The 18464-nt window shown below is 41.8% G+C and overlaps 1 protein-coding gene across 3 annotated transcripts in view; it reads right to left on the bottom strand.

Moving 5' to 3' along the window:
- Positions 1 to 17708, bottom strand: part of POC1B (POC1 centriolar protein B) — a 69425-nt gene extending 51717 nt beyond the window's left edge. The window contains exons 1-7 of one of the 3 annotated variants that reach the window (XM_019545261.1): positions 17502 to 17708; positions 16567 to 16746; positions 15382 to 15489; positions 10670 to 10785; positions 8827 to 8960; positions 6753 to 6821; positions 4461 to 4613 (exon numbers count right to left, since the gene is read on the bottom strand). In XM_019545261.1, coding sequence (XP_019400806.1) covers positions 4461 to 4613; positions 6753 to 6821; positions 8827 to 8960; positions 10670 to 10785; positions 15382 to 15489; positions 16567 to 16746; positions 17502 to 17647 — 906 coding nt within the window. In that variant the 5' untranslated portion in view covers positions 17648 to 17708. The remainder of the gene's footprint in view (positions 1 to 4460; positions 4614 to 6752; positions 6822 to 8826; positions 8961 to 10669; positions 10786 to 15381; positions 15490 to 16566; positions 16747 to 17501) is intronic. The other 2 variants (XM_019545260.1, XM_019545259.1) reach the window with 2 other exon arrangements.
- Between the last annotated feature and the right edge of the window lie 756 nt (positions 17709 to 18464).

The following is an 18464-nucleotide window of genomic DNA, read 5'->3' as shown; positions in this document are numbered from 1 at the left end:
TGGACTAGATGATCTACTCAGGTCCCTTCCGGCCCTAGAAACTATGAAACTATGAAATACAATACTCAGCTGTGAAACAGGCTCTAGCTCTACAGTTTACATTGTGGAAATAACATTTAACTTAATAAAATCTATCAAAAATCATACTGTATTGCACAATCCTGCATTGCCACAGGGTGACTGACTAGATCATCTCTTAGTTAAAACCATACTTGGTCAACAAGGTTTAAAACATTTTACTGTACTTCTTTATATCAGTTACATTATAAGTGCACACTAAAAATCATCTTAATTAGTAAAATTTGATCCACATATTTAAAAAGCATTCTATACTTCTATAAACCTTTTAGTCAAGGTATTAACTATTACTATCTATGGTATTATTTTAAAGCAGTGGATAATATGAAAAATACTCATATGTAATAATGAAGGAAAATTAGGCACTGAGAGCAGAGAACTTGCTCAAGATCACAGAGAAAGGGTATAGTAGAAAGGATATCATACCAAGAACTACTAACTCCTAGCCTTACACTAACTGCATGACTGTAATTCTCCTTCTGGCCTCCATTAACTGTTCTAAAGAGATTAAACATAAGAAAATACTGTTATGTACAATGATTTTATAGCGTCTTTCCCTTGAACGTCCCTTTTTTCCTGGGCTGAAATCCACAATATAAAACAAAAAACAATAGGAGCATATTCCTTTATTTTTACTGCCACCTAGTGTACAATAGGTGTTTTTTCACCTAATAAAAATGCTTACACATTAAAAAAAATAATCACACTGAAAAAACAAACATGCAACTAAATAGGTAGAACAGATTCATGGTCCTAATACAAAACACTACACACCTGAATGCAAAATATTTTTTTTAAAACAAAAAGTACTAGGTCAACTTTCCAGGTACTAAAGGATATCTACTCTACAATGAAGAGTAAATGGAGTAGAAATACAGGAAGTTCAAAATCAAAAACACTTACGCTTTCCAGTACTACAGTACATCATAATCATCACTGTATATTACAACTACACTTAAAACACCCTGAAAGGTAAATAGAAAAGACTACTTTGATTTATAGAGAAAAGTTATGAGTTAAAAACATATGGAATAAAAGGCAAGAAAACCTTGATTCCTTGTGCAAATGATGATCATCTTCTAAAATTTTCTTGTAAGCTAGCTTTGCACTGCAGTTTATAATCCATCTTTGCTTTTTCACGTTTCCCACTATAGGTGTACATTCTATCATGCCCTACGCAGTTTTAGTTCCTCCCAGGTCCCCATGAGTCCCAGAGCAAGGAAGGATCAAATGCCATGACAAGAACCCTGAAGTTCCCTCATGCCCTTACCCTTAAAAAAAAAGCAAAGAACCAAACTCCCCACCTCCCAAAAAACCCCAGATACCCAAGCATCCCCCCCACATGCAAGATTCAAGATAAGTCAACTTTATTTTCAAGGTATCACCTTCTCAGAACCTATAGGCAGGGGTAGGCAATTATTTTGGCTGGAGGGCTGCTTAATGACTTTGGTGAGCTGTCAAGGGCTGCAAGGATAGGCCCGCCCCTTGACAGGTGCCCTGGCCCCTGGTTGTCACCTTGGGAGCAGAATTCCCACCGCCTAACCGCTGACCTTTGCTACTGGAAGTCCCTCCCGTTACCCCTGGAAGTACTCCTTTTGGGAAGGAGGTTTGCCATTTTGGAACTGGAAAAAAAAAACAAGTTCAATGCTAAAGACCAAATATCTACAATAAAGTATTTAAATTTTATTTTAAAAAATATTTTTGTCCTGATGTGTGTGTGGGTGTTTGCATAGTATATCTAGAGGTGATTGCATAATAGCTCAAAATAAAGTCTTATTCTTGTGTATTGTGGTGGGGAGGGAATGAGTGAATGGGTACAGGGTTTCTGGGGGGCTGTGGGTATATGCGGAGTTTGTGGAGGCAGTGCAGGTGTGGGTGGGTATGGAGTTTGTGTGGGAGTGCGTGGATGCATGGGAAGTGGGGCTCACCCCCATGAGAGCACAGCAGGGGCAGCCTGGGGCTGGGCTAGATACAGTGAAATGGTAGGCACTCGCTCACAGGCCACAGGAAAAAACTGCCTGGTGGGTCAGATGAGGCCCACAGATCATAATTTTGCCTGGTAACAGCTGCTCTAATTAAAATGCTGCCACATCTCCCATATCAGCATCCGTGCACTTAAATATGGCAACAGGAATGCTTAAACTAAAGCTTGTTGAACACACTTTAGTTCAAGCACCCCCGCAACCATTTTTAAGCATCAGGACGCTGATACACGGGACACAGGAGGCTGTGTGAAAGTTGCCATACTCCAGCAGATTCCACTAACAGAGTCTGCTCCGATGCACTGGTATTCCAGCATGTCAGAGCACACTCACTGCTTGTGTATAGGCACCCTAAGAATCTGACACAACACCTTTTTGAAACCATTCATTCAAGGCTTCAGCAGCAACCTTTCCTAGGCCTTGCCTTGTGTTCTGCAGGCAGTTCAGGCTGCACTTCTAATTTCCTCTGCTCCCTAGATTTAGATTGCAGTCCAACTTTGGCTCCCCACTTCAGTGCTGCCTGTGTCTATGAAACAAGGCTAATCTGCCAAGTCCAAGAGCACAGCCAAGGAAACCCTAACCACTTGCTCCTGCTCTGTGTATGCCAAAGACCAGTAATTAAGAAGCACAGATGTGTTAGAAAAGTTCCAAATGCATGCTCCAGTGCTGGCCCCAGAGTCCCTGATCCTTGCTTCCAAATATATTATTAAATATAAATTTATTAGTCGTTGGATTAAATGCATAAACCACACTGGATTCAGAACCCAAAGCTCCCTCTCTCAGCACCGTTCTCTTCTAACAACTAGAATCAAGCTCCGTCTCAGATACTATGCTTTCACCCCATGAGTTTGCATTCCTTTCTACCCTGTGGTGCAGCTTCAACAAAAGGGGTGCAGGGTGGTGTCATGGAGATAAGAAAGTTGCCCACAGTGAAATTTCCTGGGAAGCAGAAGATAAGACCCAGAAGTCGGGTCCCCTGCTTTCTGCACAAGTATCCCAAGCACCACGCAACTGACCAAGAGATGGGTAAGCCCTTCTCCTACTCTCTTGATGTTTAGGGCAAAGATGGCAATAAGTTAAATGTGCTAAATAATTTTCCAACCAAGCAGAACCTGCTGCTTACACTGGATTATTCTACTTGTGGTCTAACCTGTATAGCTGTATAGCTAATGCAGTGGTCTTCAACCTTTTTATATTTGTGGACCCCTAAACAATTTTGAATGGAAATGCAGACTCCTTTGAATCGTAAGTGTGGGTATTCACATATTTTATTGGTCTTAGTCATCTTTCTCAGACCCCATGGACACAGTCTGCAGACCCTCAGGTATCTGCAGACTACAGTTTGAAAACCACTTTTCTAATGCACTGGTGCTCAACCCTTCTGACCAATGGGATGGATAGGCAGGGCCAGGTTCCTCCAGGTGCAGGGGCATGGGACAGATCTACTGGTGGTCCCAATCTGGTGCTTGGAGTGGTTGTTGCGGGGCCCCATCCAGCCATACAAAGGGGGAGGGAGGGGGACAGTCTGGTCCCAATCCAGCCACGTTGGGGAATGGGGCTTGGCCCTGCCCCAAACCAACCCCATGGAGGGGATGGTGAGAGAATATGGCCCACCCCCAACTCAGCCCCACGGGGGAAGTGGCTTGGCCTTGGCTATGATGCTTATTCTTCCTAGCAATCCATGCCTCTGGTTTGCAAGTCAAAGGAGGAACTGTCAAAATATAACTTATAAAATAGAATTGCACTCTTTGGTCTTTTAAAAAGTGACCCAAAATGGCATAACATGGTACAGAATACAGCATCTTCCAGGTTAAGTGTATTCTTGAAGTGTCCCAAGTTTAGTGCTGCTCAATCTCATATGCAACATGACTGTCAAATACTGGAAAAAAAAACAAAAACTAACAGAACTGAACCATCAAAAAACTCCCAGGGATACTGGGGACTGCAATCTGCATTTTACCTTGCCAACAAAACACACTGTACTTTGATGACTTACATCTTTATCCAAAATAGAGTGCCTCTATCCAAATCTTCCTCACCCTAATCAACAGATTTACAGTAGGGAGGGGAACAAATCAATCAAGCAAATACAACTGATGGTTTACATTAAACAACTCTAATTTTACATTACATCATTGTTTCAAACTGTTAGAACACCAAATGCAGTATTTGAAACTACTGTAATCAATAACTTTGGCAATAACTTTTATGAAACAATACATTTCAATACTGTCAATGCTGTTTTTTCTCTAAAAGTTTAGATTCTCATAATAAATTACACAAATATTTATACAAAATATTTCTCAGCTGCCACAGACTACATTTAAATATAAATAGTAAATTGACTGACACTACTATTTACAGTTTGTTTCTCTGCAAGTATGTTATTGTAGATCTTACCTCAATTGACTGAGATTTCACATCGTGGGGATGAGGTGATCTTGGATAAATGTCAAGAAGGTGGGGCGGATCATCTGTATGTGTTCTTCTAAGGTGGTGTTTAAGAACTTCCTTGCGATTGAATGCATCAAAATTTGTGTTCCACAGCAAGACCTGTATAAAACCATCACTAATTAAAACCAAATAAGTATTTTTCTTAGAAAAAAATAACTATTCAATATAAAAAACAAACTCAGTTTCTAAGAATAAATGATGCAAAGCTACAGTTCTTCAAGTAATATGATAGCTAATAGCAATTTCTATAAAAAAAACTTACATTATCATTTTGAAGATAAACATTAAAACAAAATCCTTTTATTTATAGTGTCAGGGATTTCATTTTAAGACTATTCAAACATCCAGAAGATCACTATTTAATGATATCCCATATATTATTAGTTACAGATTTTAGTCTCAAGAAGGAATGCTACAATCATCTAGTCCAGTGACTGTCAGCCAGGGTGCTGCAGCACTCTAAAATCCCATAAAATCTCTCACTAGGGATTTTACCAGAGAAATAGGCAAGGGGAAGCAAAAAAGTGAAGGTCACAGTTTCTTATATAATAGCAATAATTACAAGTTGGAAAAAAAGTGTTGTGGGTAACTAAGGGTACACTGTATAGCAGAATAAGATACAGGCCCCTTTAAAGTTGACTAGTTTAAAAATTTTAGCATATTAATATTATCAATCATACCCTTCTTTTGCAATGTATACCAAACATTGCTAGTAGCTGAATGCTCAAATAGCTTTTAAGAAAAAATGTTTCTGTTCATTATGACTGAAAACAAATTTGAAAGTGTGAACTGTGTGTAAACAGATGCAGGCTAATCTTCTGGGGTTTGGAGACAGTTTTAAGAACTAAAAGAAAAAAAAAAAACCCCAAAACACCCCCCAAAAATCCCTGTAATATAGGACAACTGACAGAGGCACAGGAGGGCAGCTTTGTGCAAGGGGCAGGATGAAGATCTAGTAAACAAAGAGAGAGTAGTCTAAACCTTTAAGGTAACATTCAGTGGAAATGAGGGAAGGTAAAAATAATGGTAACCGTAAAATGTAAATATATAAATCATCATAAATGAAACATATATAACACATCATCTTGAAAGTCTTTAACTTAAGGCTTCTATTTTTTCACGGTAGCAAAAGCTTTGATACTGGCATATTTTGCTTGAGTTTGAATATCTCGCCCCAGTATTTGCTAACCTTCCAATTACCTGTTAGATTCCTTGTGAAGCCAACCAGTTCTTTCATTTTCTTTAAGTCATTTCTAGAAACGTTGACATGATCTCTAGTTCTACCTGAGGCCTAAGAAAGTGGTCTCTTGTCTCTAATGCTATTTAGGTCTTTATTTTAACTTTTATTTGAAACATTTATTATAATTTTAAGTTGTGGTATTATTTATGAGTAAAATGCAAAATCTATCCTATATTACCATATATTAATAAAATATAAAATTGGTTTGTGCTAAATTCCACAGAGCCACATTTTTAGATGGTGATCCCTGTGTTTCTATCATGCAACTCCTCTGACATTTATCTTCACATAGTGCTTTTGTACTTCCTTGTTGCCACAGAATACTGAGGAAAGATCTTAGATAGTATTAAACACTGGTCCTTATGATATGTCTTTTCTTTCTTGCTTAAAATGTGTCTCTTCCATTGCCTTAACATTAAATCAACTGCTATTCCTTATATGAAGGCTACTGCAGCAAATAATTATACTGGCAAAAACTAGCACACAGTCTGAGCAACATCTCTCTCTATACCTGCCAACATTTTTTTTTTACTATCTATTATTGGTTCTACTAAATAAGTTCTTCTTACTAAAAGGATAAGCCTAGAAAACTGAGTATATGTAGAGGTACACATAATCATCACATCATCTTTCACTAAGACATGGTAACATCGATAAATAAAAAATGACGGCATTATGTTGATTAAGCTCCCTGAACTTGGATTGTTATTTTGTTGCTTTTTATAATACAAGAAACTTTTTGTTTTCTATTATAGTTTAATATCTGACTTGCTTTTACAAGTTATTTTGTCTCTTATTTTAAGTTGCCCTAAGCCTTTGCTGGGAATGGTAACATATAAATCCAATAAACACAAAGTCAGGTCAGTGTAGTATGTCAGTATTATAATCACCATCCTATGAAAAAGGAATATAATTTACCTCATTTATTCTTTGGAATAGAGGAAAAAAGAATAACTTCTTTATACTAATCATCATAATATATAATTATTTTATCAAACCTGAGAATCAGCTCCGCCTGATGCAAATTTTTCGCCACCTTTTGAAAAGGCCACGGAAAGGACAGGTCCCTGTAGCAATTGAAAATTAATTTAGCTCATTGTTAAACTATTTTTATTACAGTGATTGCACAGTTGCCTCTATGTCGAAATAAATAACAATAATAACTATCATCATCTATCTATTCAATGGCACTCAGCCGAACAATAGATTTCAAATGCTAATAAATAAGGAACTCCAATGTCAATGAAAATTTATGCTTAAAAAGTTGTCTAAAAATGTAAAAGCTTTATTGAGAAGATGTTAAAATTATAGTTATATTACATGCCCTGGTAGAGTTGGAAGACAATACAGGACTCCAAACGTTATCTACATAATAGATATATATTAATGCAATCTAAGTCATGCAATTGGTCAGGCAGCCTAAAGCCAAGAAGCTACTACACATGGCAAGAATATATTGATTATGGTCATGTTGTCATTGTTCAACTAGCACTATTTGCCATAAATGTGTAAGATAAATCTCGTATTTTGAATTATTGATGATAAAAATAGGATTTCTTGTATATCTTAGAGAAGAAAATAGGAATAATATTGGCATTCTTGCAGGAAATTCCTGGCATGCTCCGTTAATTAGAAAAGGTTTCAGAGCATACCATTTCCCAGCTAAAGGAGTAATGTGCCAATTAATAAAGACCATAAACGTCTTGATTTCAGATACTGATTCACTATGAAAAACTATTACCCAGAGTTAAACACACATACAGCATTGATAGGTTAACTCAGGGATGTCCAATTCATCTGGCCCCACAGACCAGACGAGAGTCCTTGGGCTGGTCTGTAGGCCAGACAGGACCAATCCCCTGTGCAACTTCCTTACCCGATTCCATTTCACCCCTGCCTGTCCCAGTGTCCCTGCAGGTTCCTTCCCTCATTGTTTCTTGCCTAGCCTCCAAGGCCTGGGCTGCTATCCCCACACAGGGTGCTCAAAGGGCTGCAGAGTAAAACACACCAGGGCATGTTGCTGTGCTGCCCCAGCCTGGCCTGCGCTTCTGGCAAGCTCCAGAGCCAGCACCTAGCAGAGTGAATGCCAGGCCTGAGAGCTGCCATCATGCCCTGGGCTAGAAGCGCAGATGCTCAAACTTCCCCACAAGTCCCTGCTGCTCCCCCCACCCCCGCCACTGCAGGCACTGGGGCTACAAAGCCACACACGGGGTCCCAACTGCAGATGCCTGTCCCAAGCCCCATACACATCTCCTGTGCCAGCCTCTGCTTCCCGCCATGCAGGTACTCACTCTCCTAGGCACCCAGACCCAGCAATACCCACCCTAGCCTGCAGCCCGCAGTCCCCAAGGAAGCCCCAGCATCTAGCCTGTCCCTAAACCCTGGGAAGCCACAGCAGAATCCAGGCACCTGGGCAGCAGGTGAGTACAGCTGGGCCCCCTGATGGATCCACTCTCCCTCCCTTTTCTCTAGATGGCACCAGAAAAAAATCTGCCCCAGGATGGGCTGCAGGGCTTCCACACACTGCAGGCAGCATGGGAGGCAAACAAGGGGCATCACATGCAACCCACGCCCCAGGCCCCTCGTACCAGAGGTGACACTGGGTTCACCCTGCATTCCACAGGCAGAGCATACCCTGTGCTGGCCCTGGGAAGATCACATGCACTACAAGCCCCAGGGCCAGCACATGCCGCCCACAGCACAAGGAGTCCAGGGCACTGGCATCTTGCGGCACCCCATGCCTGCCCCTTGTGCTGTATACAGTGCACTGGCACTGGGACCAGCAAATGGGGACAGTTCAGCAACCCATGGGACAGATCATACAGCTCCACGGACCAAAACCAGCCTGCAAGCCAGGTGTGACACCCCTAGGTTAATTTCCTGACTGCCACTACAAATCATGTAATTTGTCAACTTGTGAGAAGCTCTATTATTGCAAGACTGTTCTCCATTGGAAATGTCATATAATTGTGGAACAAAGGTCATTCATCTTCTAACGGAGCTATGAAATGTATATAGGGTAAAATTCACTATCACCCTAGTTTAAAAAGCATAACTGCATTATAGTTTTACCTTGTGTCCATGGAGTGTATATATGAGTCTCCCTTCCAAAAGGTCCAAAATCTTAAGGGTACCATCAGAAGCAGCAGTGAGGATATAGTTACCAGAAGGATGGAATGATACACAATTAACTTCTGCTCTGTGAACTAATTTACACAAGACAAAATTCAGGCATTGATATTAAATCATGGAAATATATATACATTTTTAAAATAGTCTTATAATAGCTGGTATTTGAGGCACTGGAAATGATCAGTTCCACTTATTACTAAGAAAAAACACGATGACAAAGCCCACACCTCATTCCAATCTACTGCAAAGAAAAGTTTCAAAATTAAGGAAAAATAATGCAATAAATATTTTTATTTTATCCAAGGTGCAAGTTTTTTTTTACTGTAAAAATACTGAATTACATTATTAACCACAGATGTGCATTTAAAAAGGTCTTTCATAGTATGATGCACATTTGATTTCACAGTACAAAGACAAAATGGGAATAACATTCTTAATAAAAAGTCTAAATCTTAAATATGTTCCCTTCCGTGCATAGGACTTCTGCCCATATAGGTTGTAACGGGGCAGTTTTACACCCTAGGGAGTGGTGATGACACCAGGTCACCTGTGGCATTAGCTACAATTAGTGTCTCTCCCTGCTTAAGCCAAGGCCTAGGGCTAGTACCACACAGTTCTGCTACTATTCCCATATCTCCAGTCTTTTCTAGATGACCTCCTAACGGCCTGAAACTTAAAATTCAAAAGTTGTATCCCAAATTAATAAAACACCGATTCAACCTCAGTATTTTGAAGAAAGAAAAAATACAATATCAATTTTAATATATAATTTTCTTTCCATAATATATGAAATGAGCTCTAAAAATATTTGGCTATTACTTGCAACACTGATGCTGAGTGGGAGAAGACCACGATAGGACTAAAGAAAGGTGGACTGCACCAGGCAACTAATCAGTGGTACAGGAAGAATACGATGCTTCCAGAGTTTGGTGGTTTATGCTATAACCACTAAATCACACCATCTCAGGGTAACTCTTTATAAGCAACACTGGGTATTTCTTAGAGACATTTACTACAGTATATAGGAAAACTTGAATTATTCTTAGCCAGCTGATTTTCAGATCACTTGATTTCACAACAGCCTGTCAAATTAAGAATGAACTGCTTAACTGTTTCCAGTGGTTTTTACTTCAAAACAAAAACTGCTTCGCCATGCAACTGGAGCTCATCAATGATCCCATGAACCTAATCAGAGAAATGCCACCCTTAGAAATAAAATCTGCAGCATGCAGTTGGTACACCTCAGAGATCCACACAGCTGTTTGCTGTAGTTCTGTGTACTCTTGAACACTTCACAAACCCTCATCTTCACAGGAGGGTCCCATTTTTGGTCCTACGTGCTACTCTACAACACATTTATAATGGCCACGCAGGAGACTCTGTGCTCTAAACCTAATAGAACAACACTTGTCTTCATATACAAAATAGCAGTGAGATTCCCTGCCAAGATGGCCAAACAACTGTGCTGTTAAATTCGGTGAAATCAACATTTTCTGGCCAAGTTACAATTCCATTAGGCCAGGGTATAATTCTGTAATCAAGAAGAATTAGCATACAAAAGAGAAAAAAAATTAAGATTATTATTCTCAGCAAAACGGAATTAATTATGGCTTGCTACCACTACAAATGGATGCAGATACAAATAAAGAATAGTTAAAAGTATATTCTTTCAAGATATTTTACTTATTTTGATTATGCATTCTTGAAAAATTAGTTCTCTTTTAAAGAAAGTAAAACTTAGAAGTAGAATGATTATGTATCTCCTTGTAATTAAAGCTTTTACCTTTGTAATGCTGCAGTAACTTGTTCATTCGAATATCCCAGAGTTTCACCGTATGATTAGAACCCGCAGAAACTACACATGTACCACTTGGATTGAAATCCACAAAATTGGCATACCTAAATGGAAATAATGAAAAGAGATTGAATTAGTTCTCATTTTAGCCAAAACGCATTAATCTGAATAAATTAACATTACTTGCCAAATGCTAATTTGGATTCTCCATTCTTCTACCTCTAAGACCTAAAATTATTCTAATCAGGAGGAAACAGAGGAAAGGAAAAACAACTCTACTAAATGCAGACAGCTGACCCTTCTCATTTAGAGAAGTTAGTCTATTTGCTGTGGCATGCTGGAATGGCCCAACAAGGTTCCTAAGCGGGTTGGTCCCAAGACAGGAGCAAGCAAAATACGACTCATAGGCCAGATCCAGCCTGCCAGGCACTTTGATCCAGCATGCAGAGCCGACCAACGAATTGTACCCTTCCCAGCCCTTCTGCCTACAAGGATGGGAGGGAAGCACCCACATTATATATACACACATATATACATGCCCCCAACATACCCTATTGCTCCTCATTCCCATCCTCATGGGTGGAAGGGCCCAACCCAACCAGCAGACAGCTTCCAGGTGGGGCTGCTGCTGCACTGCTGGGGACCTGTTCAGCTTCCCCAGTGTCCCACACCCTCCAGGCAACAGGTAGGGAAATGGTGAGAGCAGGGCTGAAGCTGCAGCTGGGTGGGAGTGCAGACCATAGGGCTAGCAACAGCACAGAGCCCATGCCCAGGGAGGTGGTGGCAGGGCAGAGGTCGGGTGGGCAGGGTATGGGTGTGAGAGAGGGCAGGGGTGTAGAGACCCACCATGTACTCCCCCCATGGTGTGCAGCCCCTGCAGACAGCAGCAGCAGGTGGGGGCACTCAGGGCACTCATGCCCAGCAAGGTGCACCTCCAGCTAGTGCTGCCCATCACCGCGAGGAGCACAGCCCCTGCCGAGCCATCTCTATCGCCAGTGCTCAGCACAGCCCCCACACTTGCACAACATAGGAGGGAAGCCCCACGCACTGAAGCCAGCTGCCTTCCCCGCACCTGCCGCAGGACCTGTGCACGGAGCTTCCCTCCTCTTTTGTGCAAGTACAGGGGCTGCATGTGCAAGGCAAGGAGCGCTGGCGATAGAGACGGGCAAGCAGGGGCTGTGTTTCTCACTGCAACATGCAATGGTGGCCATAGCTGTACACAACCAGGCACCAACCCCACCAGCTGCTGCTGCACCACCGGGATGGGAGAAGTGTGGGGAGGGACCCCACATCCCCCAACCCCATCCCCCAACCCTCCTTCACACCCCACAAACGCCACACACCCACACCCTACCCCCACATCTACACGCCCCCAATGTACCCTGTGTCTCCCCACACACAGCCACACCCCCTCACAACCCTCCCCACCATACACACACACTCCACCACACTTTATACAAGACTAAGAAGTTATTTTTGAATTATTATGCCATCACCTCTATATACAGCACACAAACACCAGTCACGACAAAAATATTTTTTGTAATAAAACTAAAATATGTTATAGTAGGTGCTTGAGTTTTAGTGTATGATTTGGGGGGGCGTTTCTGGTTCTAAGATGGCAACCTCCCTCCCCCAAAAAGTAGTATTTCTGGGGCCAAGGACTTCCAGTAGCAAAGGTCAGGGGTTAAGGGTGGGACTTCCAGTCCCAAGATGACCAGGGGGCGGGACAACTGTAAAGGGGCAGGGCTACCTGTGCAGCTCTCTAAAGCTCACCAAGCCTCCACCCAAAATAATTGCCCGCCCCTGTGCCAAGACTTGGCTGTTTCTGCTGCTGCTTCTCCCTACCACCTGGCCTTGGCTACAGCACAGGTAAAACCACACCAGCGAAACTCCCAGCCACCTGGCTGTGGCAGCAGCACAGGCAAAGCCCCACCCTGCTGCCCAGGTGTGGTGCGGCATAGGTCATAAATTGCTGATCCCTAGTTTGCATCAAAGATAGATTCAATTAACTCTTATTTAAGCGCTTACATTTCACAAATTTCAGTCAGGTACCTCAATACCTTTGCGGGCTTGGACCTTCTGAACAATAAAAATTGCCTTCACTCTACAGAAAACATGTATATACAAAAATTTCCCTAATCCACCAACAGAATCAGAGGACTTGGTTAGCACAGAAAGCAAAAAAAAAAAAAATGAAATTCCAGATAAGGAATTATTTTAAAATATCCCTTTGGATTCATATGGAGGAAACATGGACACAATAGCAACAGATCGGACATAGGGTTTGAATTCTAAAAAACAATATTGTTTACAACTGTTTGTTCACTGCAGCATCTTGTGGATAAGTCTCCCTAGCATACTCCTCCCTTTTAGCAAAGAAAGAAAACCCTTTAGGACAAGAGACTCCACTCCTGGATTTATTCACAGATTCTAAACCTCTGCTTATCTTGAAGAAAAGCTCCTCCATCCAACCCCTCGCTCTAAATCCATTTCCTTGTTATTAGCATGCTAGATATAATACTTGGGAGCACATCATACCTATGCCAATACATGAATCACTTCACAACAAAGCTGAAGGGAAACCTGGCATTTTTTGGAAAGCCAGGATGCTCTCTTCTACAGCTCTCATTACCCTTATTTCAGGGGTGCTCTACTTTCAGCCCATAGGCAAAATGCAGCCTACACAGCTGTTGCATCTGACTCACAAGGTTCCCCACAGGTCAGGAAATTTGACTGGAGGGGAGCAGTGGCCATTAATATGGCCACGCCCCACCCCAAATCCTCAACCCCCCAAGATCCATGCACCTGCTTGGAGCCAAACCATGCCCCCTTCCCTCTTTAAGGCTGGGCCATACCCCCTTTTTCCCATTGAGCAGGTTTGAAGCTGGACCACGTGTCTTCTCCCCTGTGGGGCCAAGCCACACTGTCTTCCCCATGGGGCTAGGTGCAGGCAGTCATGCTGCCTCCCCCTCACCCACAGGGCCAGCCCCTCCCACAGGACTGGGCTTAAGCCAGGCTGCCCTTATCCCCCTCTCCATGCCCACGTGTTGGCCACTGTGCCAGGTTGTGGATCAGAAACTCTATCCAGCCTGTGGTCAGACCACACACTGGCTTTCTGGCCTGCTGGAGAAAAAGGTTTATGGGAAATGTAAGATTAAAGAAAACCAAACATTTTCTATGGGTAAAAGATGACCTGACAAGTTGCAACATCAGGAAACCAACCTTACTGCTTTGATAAGCATAAACAGCAACAATTAGAAATTATTCAATATCAAACCATCCTATTCTAAATTGTAATGAACCAAACACAAAAGGACTAGAAAAACAAGTAATCAGAAGACCAAAAAGGGGGAGGGAGGATTATTCTCATCTCCTCTAGATGGGGAAAAAAGACTTAAACAGCTAGGCAGGTGCAACCAGACAGCTGATCTTTAAAATAAAGCCACAAGAACTTCACTTTCTCCCCCCCTCCCCGCACCATTTCTTTGGTAGTAGGAAAACTTGCATCTATTCTCAGGCAGAGCTTAGGGATACTAGTGAAATGTTGTTTAAGACAACATGTGATATTATATTAAAGCCATAAACTTCTGTGGGTGCACCAATAAAGTTTTTCTGGGCTGATACCAATAGCCAATTATTCACCAGGCATATCAGCCGATACTGAACCAATAGCTGATTTACAGGAATGCAGCCAGGCAGTGTGGAGAGCAGTGCCCTTCAGGTAAGTGGTGGACGGAAAGTGGCATGGGAGGGGCAGATTGAGGCCCCCATGGCAAGGGAGGGAGTAGGACAGAGCTGATGGCAGCTAGTCCAAGGGATCCACATCCCAGTGCTTAAAAATGGCCATGGGAGCACTTGAACTAAAACTTACTGAATGAGCTTTAGTTCAAGTGCTTCCCACCACCATTTTTAAGCATCAGCACACTTTTAACCAGAGCAGAGCCAAGCTAGGCAAGGGCAGAAGCAGGCTGCCCGCAGTGGACTCGGGGCTCTTCATCCTGCTGTCGTTGCCCCAGGAGCCACGTGCTGACCACGCTGTGCACCCTGCCCGTCTGGTGGCAGAGGCAGCGGCAAGCTGTGCCTCCAACTGCTGGACAGGCAAGGGGTGCAGCACAGCCAGCACGCAACTCCGGAGGTAAGGGCAGCAGGGAGGAGAGCCCCGAGCCCAGTAAGCATCCTGCCTCTGCCCTCACCCCACTTAGCTCCATTCCAGTTAAAAAAGCATCCTGGTGCTTAAAAACGGTGGTGGAGGCTCTTGAACTAAAGCTCATCTTGATCTTTAATTCAAGCACCCTGCTACCATTTTTAAGTGCTGAGGTGCTGATCCTCAGGACAACCCACCCACGGCTCCATCCTGCTCCTCCAGGGTCCCATTCACCACCCTGCCTCAGCCCCAGCCCCTGACCCACTCCCTCACCATGGGGACCTCAAACTACTCCCCCCATTTTCCCCACAGTCTTATCTGCAGGGCACTACTCTCCACGCTGCCCAGCTACCTTCCAGACGCCACGTGCATGCACCAGCCAGGAGGCCCCAGCCAGAAGGCATATTAAATTTATCGGTACGTTATTGGCAACACCAGCCAAAACAAGCTGATAGTGTTAATCTTCCTCTTATTGGTATCGATCCAATGTGGCGCCAATACATCGGTGCATCTCTATATACTTCTACTCAATTTTCTCTTGCATAACACTTACCCATCACAGTCCGTGAAACTATCAACACACACTTTATTTGTTGTATCCCAGATTCTAACAGTTTTATCTTCACTGCAAGATGCTATTAATCTTCCATCTGGTGAAAATCTGGAAAGTAAAAAAGTTTCAGTGAAATAGTATCAGATATTTAGTATTACAGGGAGCAAGAAACACCTAACCCCAACTTAACTACACCGAGGTACGTTACCTAATTGTGGAAGTTGTGTATCCACAGCTTTGGACAATTTCAGTTGACCATCTCAAATGCAGCTAAGGCTGTTATGTTGTCCCCCATGGGTTAACTGTGTGTCCCAGGTTCAGAAAATTATGAGTCAAGGGAAATGGGTGGTCATAATGGAGTTCCGTTTTTAATTTTAACTACTGCTCTCTCAACTGTGAATATTTCAAAAGCATTAACACACACAAACCCTTTGCCATAACTTTTCAAGCAATCATTGAACCACTACTATTCAAGTTTTCCTAAACTGGCTAATCAGGTTTTGCCGCAGGCTTTATGAATCACCAAATCAATTTGCCTCCAATTTCACGCCCCCCCCATTATTTGAGTGGAGAAGCAACACTGTATTCTGTAGTCCTGCAACAGTTTTCAGATATAAGTACTTGGTAATTCTACTTGCCATCTTACTAATTAAATCCTTTAACCATCTAAAATTTCATGAAATTTTATTCATCTGAATGCATTCACAATTTTTCCAACAGCTTTAAAAGCATGTGTTTAATAATGTTCCATGTACCACCCAGCAATAGGAATTTCATTAATAACCAAGTTAAGTAGCAATGAGCAATTCACTCTTTCCTTTTCTTCAGAAATCTACTCTGCTTATGTGGGGCCACCCTTGCCTTTTATTTTAAGGGACATCTCTTTGTGACATTTCCATTTTTATAACATGACTATAGCCTACTTTGTAGTTTCTTGTGATCATCTCTATATGCCCTTTTGATCTTAATAAGTATGGAAGAATTTTTTTTTGTTTAAAGAAACATCTTTTAATAACAAAAGATTCACATATGATGCATCATTCATATTTAACAGCTTTCCACTATTGACAGATTTTTCTCCATGCTTGCTCAACCTTTGTAAAAAGAAAACTTTGTTAGAAGTTCTAAACAAAGAAACTTACACATTACTCCAATAAACGCTGATTAAGAAAGGACAACACTCACTTGGCACAGCGAACCCAGTGTGTATGCTGGGACAAAGAAAACAAAAGCCGCTGACGGTGAACGCTCCATATTTTTATTGACTTGTCGTTGGATGCTGTCACTAGAAAGCGGCCATCATGTGAGAAGTTCACGCTACGGACAGCTGCAGTATGGGCTTTTAGTACTGAAGATTCTCCATGACTGAAACACATTAACATAACATTAACCTTGTTGAAGATATACAAAACTCAAACTCAAAAAAGAATAAATTTGCTGTATTCCTCCCTGAATGTGCCTAGTCTAAAAAAACCCAATCAGAGTTGGTTTTGGTTAATCCTTATTACTGCTCCAGTTCTGTCTAATTCAGGGATGTCAAACAGATGGCCCACAGGCCACAAAGCCCCATAATCCAGCTCCAAGTGCTGGTCCATTGACCCACATGCTCTACTGGACTGGCCCCACATGCAGTGCATAGGAAGCGACAAATGGTACTTGCTGGATCCTGGGCTGCACCACCCACAGTGCTTACTAGAGCTGGGTCCCAGATCAGCACAGGCAGGTGACCCATGCACTGGATCCACCACACAAGCAGGGGGGAGAGGGTGGGCCCACAGTCCCGACCAACTCCACAACACCTATCAGGCCCATAGGGCCAGATGGAGTTTAACATTCCTCATCTAATTTATAAATGGATGTTTAAGAGCCCACATTCTAGCCTTTGAGAGATTTACCTGCAGAACCTGAAAACACCAATGGGGGGGTATGCTCAGGAACACTCTACGCCTAGCTGTCTAGCTTGGCCAAGTGCAAACTGGAGCAAATCAGTACAGCCATGAATCAAAACTTGCTACTGCAGAATAAAGATGGGCAATAATGTTCTACAGACCCCACATTCCTCTATCAATACTGCAATGTCTAAACATAAATAGTTTTGGGTTTTCTTAATTTATACTTACATACATGGAACCCACAGTCTAACTGTACGGTCTTGAGAAGCTGAGGCCAGTAGTTGTCCATCTGGTGAAAACTGTACGCTATTCACAGCTTCCACATGACCCACAAATCTGAAAGCTCTGGACTGTGGCTTCAACTTCCATATCATAAGAAACTTATCCAAAGAAGAGGAAGCTGGCAAAAAATAGTTTGAAGGCTATTGTGTTAAAAGCAAATCATCAATTCAAAATCATAAGAAATCTGGATAAGCAATCCTATGTCAAATAAGATTTGTATAACTAATTATTAAATATAGCATCCTAGGACACTGTAGACCAGGCCTAATTGTTACAAAGCATGTTAATAGACACCTTATATCACTAAAATTTACTGTAGTGTTATGCTCAGAGATGTAGGTTTTCTGGAAAATTTTGAATCAGAAAACTTTCCAGAAACATTTCCAGTGCCCTAAATAGTGTGAGATCTGATTTAGCATGATTATATGACTTATATTTAGTACACAAAACTAAAAAAGTACCCCCGTGTTAATGTTATGTCCCAATAGCTATAAATATTTGAATGGAATTTTTAAAATAGGAAAACAACTAAATACAGCACACTTAATGTGGTTTAAATGTTATATTCAAGCAAATTCAAAGCTTTATGTGGAAATAAATTATTTTTATTGGAATACTTGCAAAAATGTAAAGATAATACACAATGGCATTTACTTCCCTTACATTGTTTGTTTACATTTACAAAAAACCCCCAAGGCACTGAAAACTGTTGACACACTAATTTTAGCACACCCAAAGAACTGTGCATGATAGGCTGTGGTTGTCCACTCATTTACTTCAAGAATTTAACTTTTTCACCGAGGTCACTGCAGCATCTCTAGTTTCACTGTCACTATCTTACATTACTTATTAGTTCCATTTCCATTCACAAAAAGCTGCTGTCGGTGCAATTGCTTAGGATCCTTACAG

This window comes from Crocodylus porosus, unplaced genomic scaffold (genome assembly GCF_001723895.1).
Source record: "Crocodylus porosus isolate Cpor-Errol unplaced genomic scaffold, CroPor_comp1, whole genome shotgun sequence".
NCBI classification, from domain to species: domain Eukaryota; kingdom Metazoa; phylum Chordata; order Crocodylia; family Crocodylidae; genus Crocodylus; species Crocodylus porosus.
Note: the sequence above shows the minus strand (reverse complement) of the source record. Positions and strands in the feature narration are given on the sequence as shown.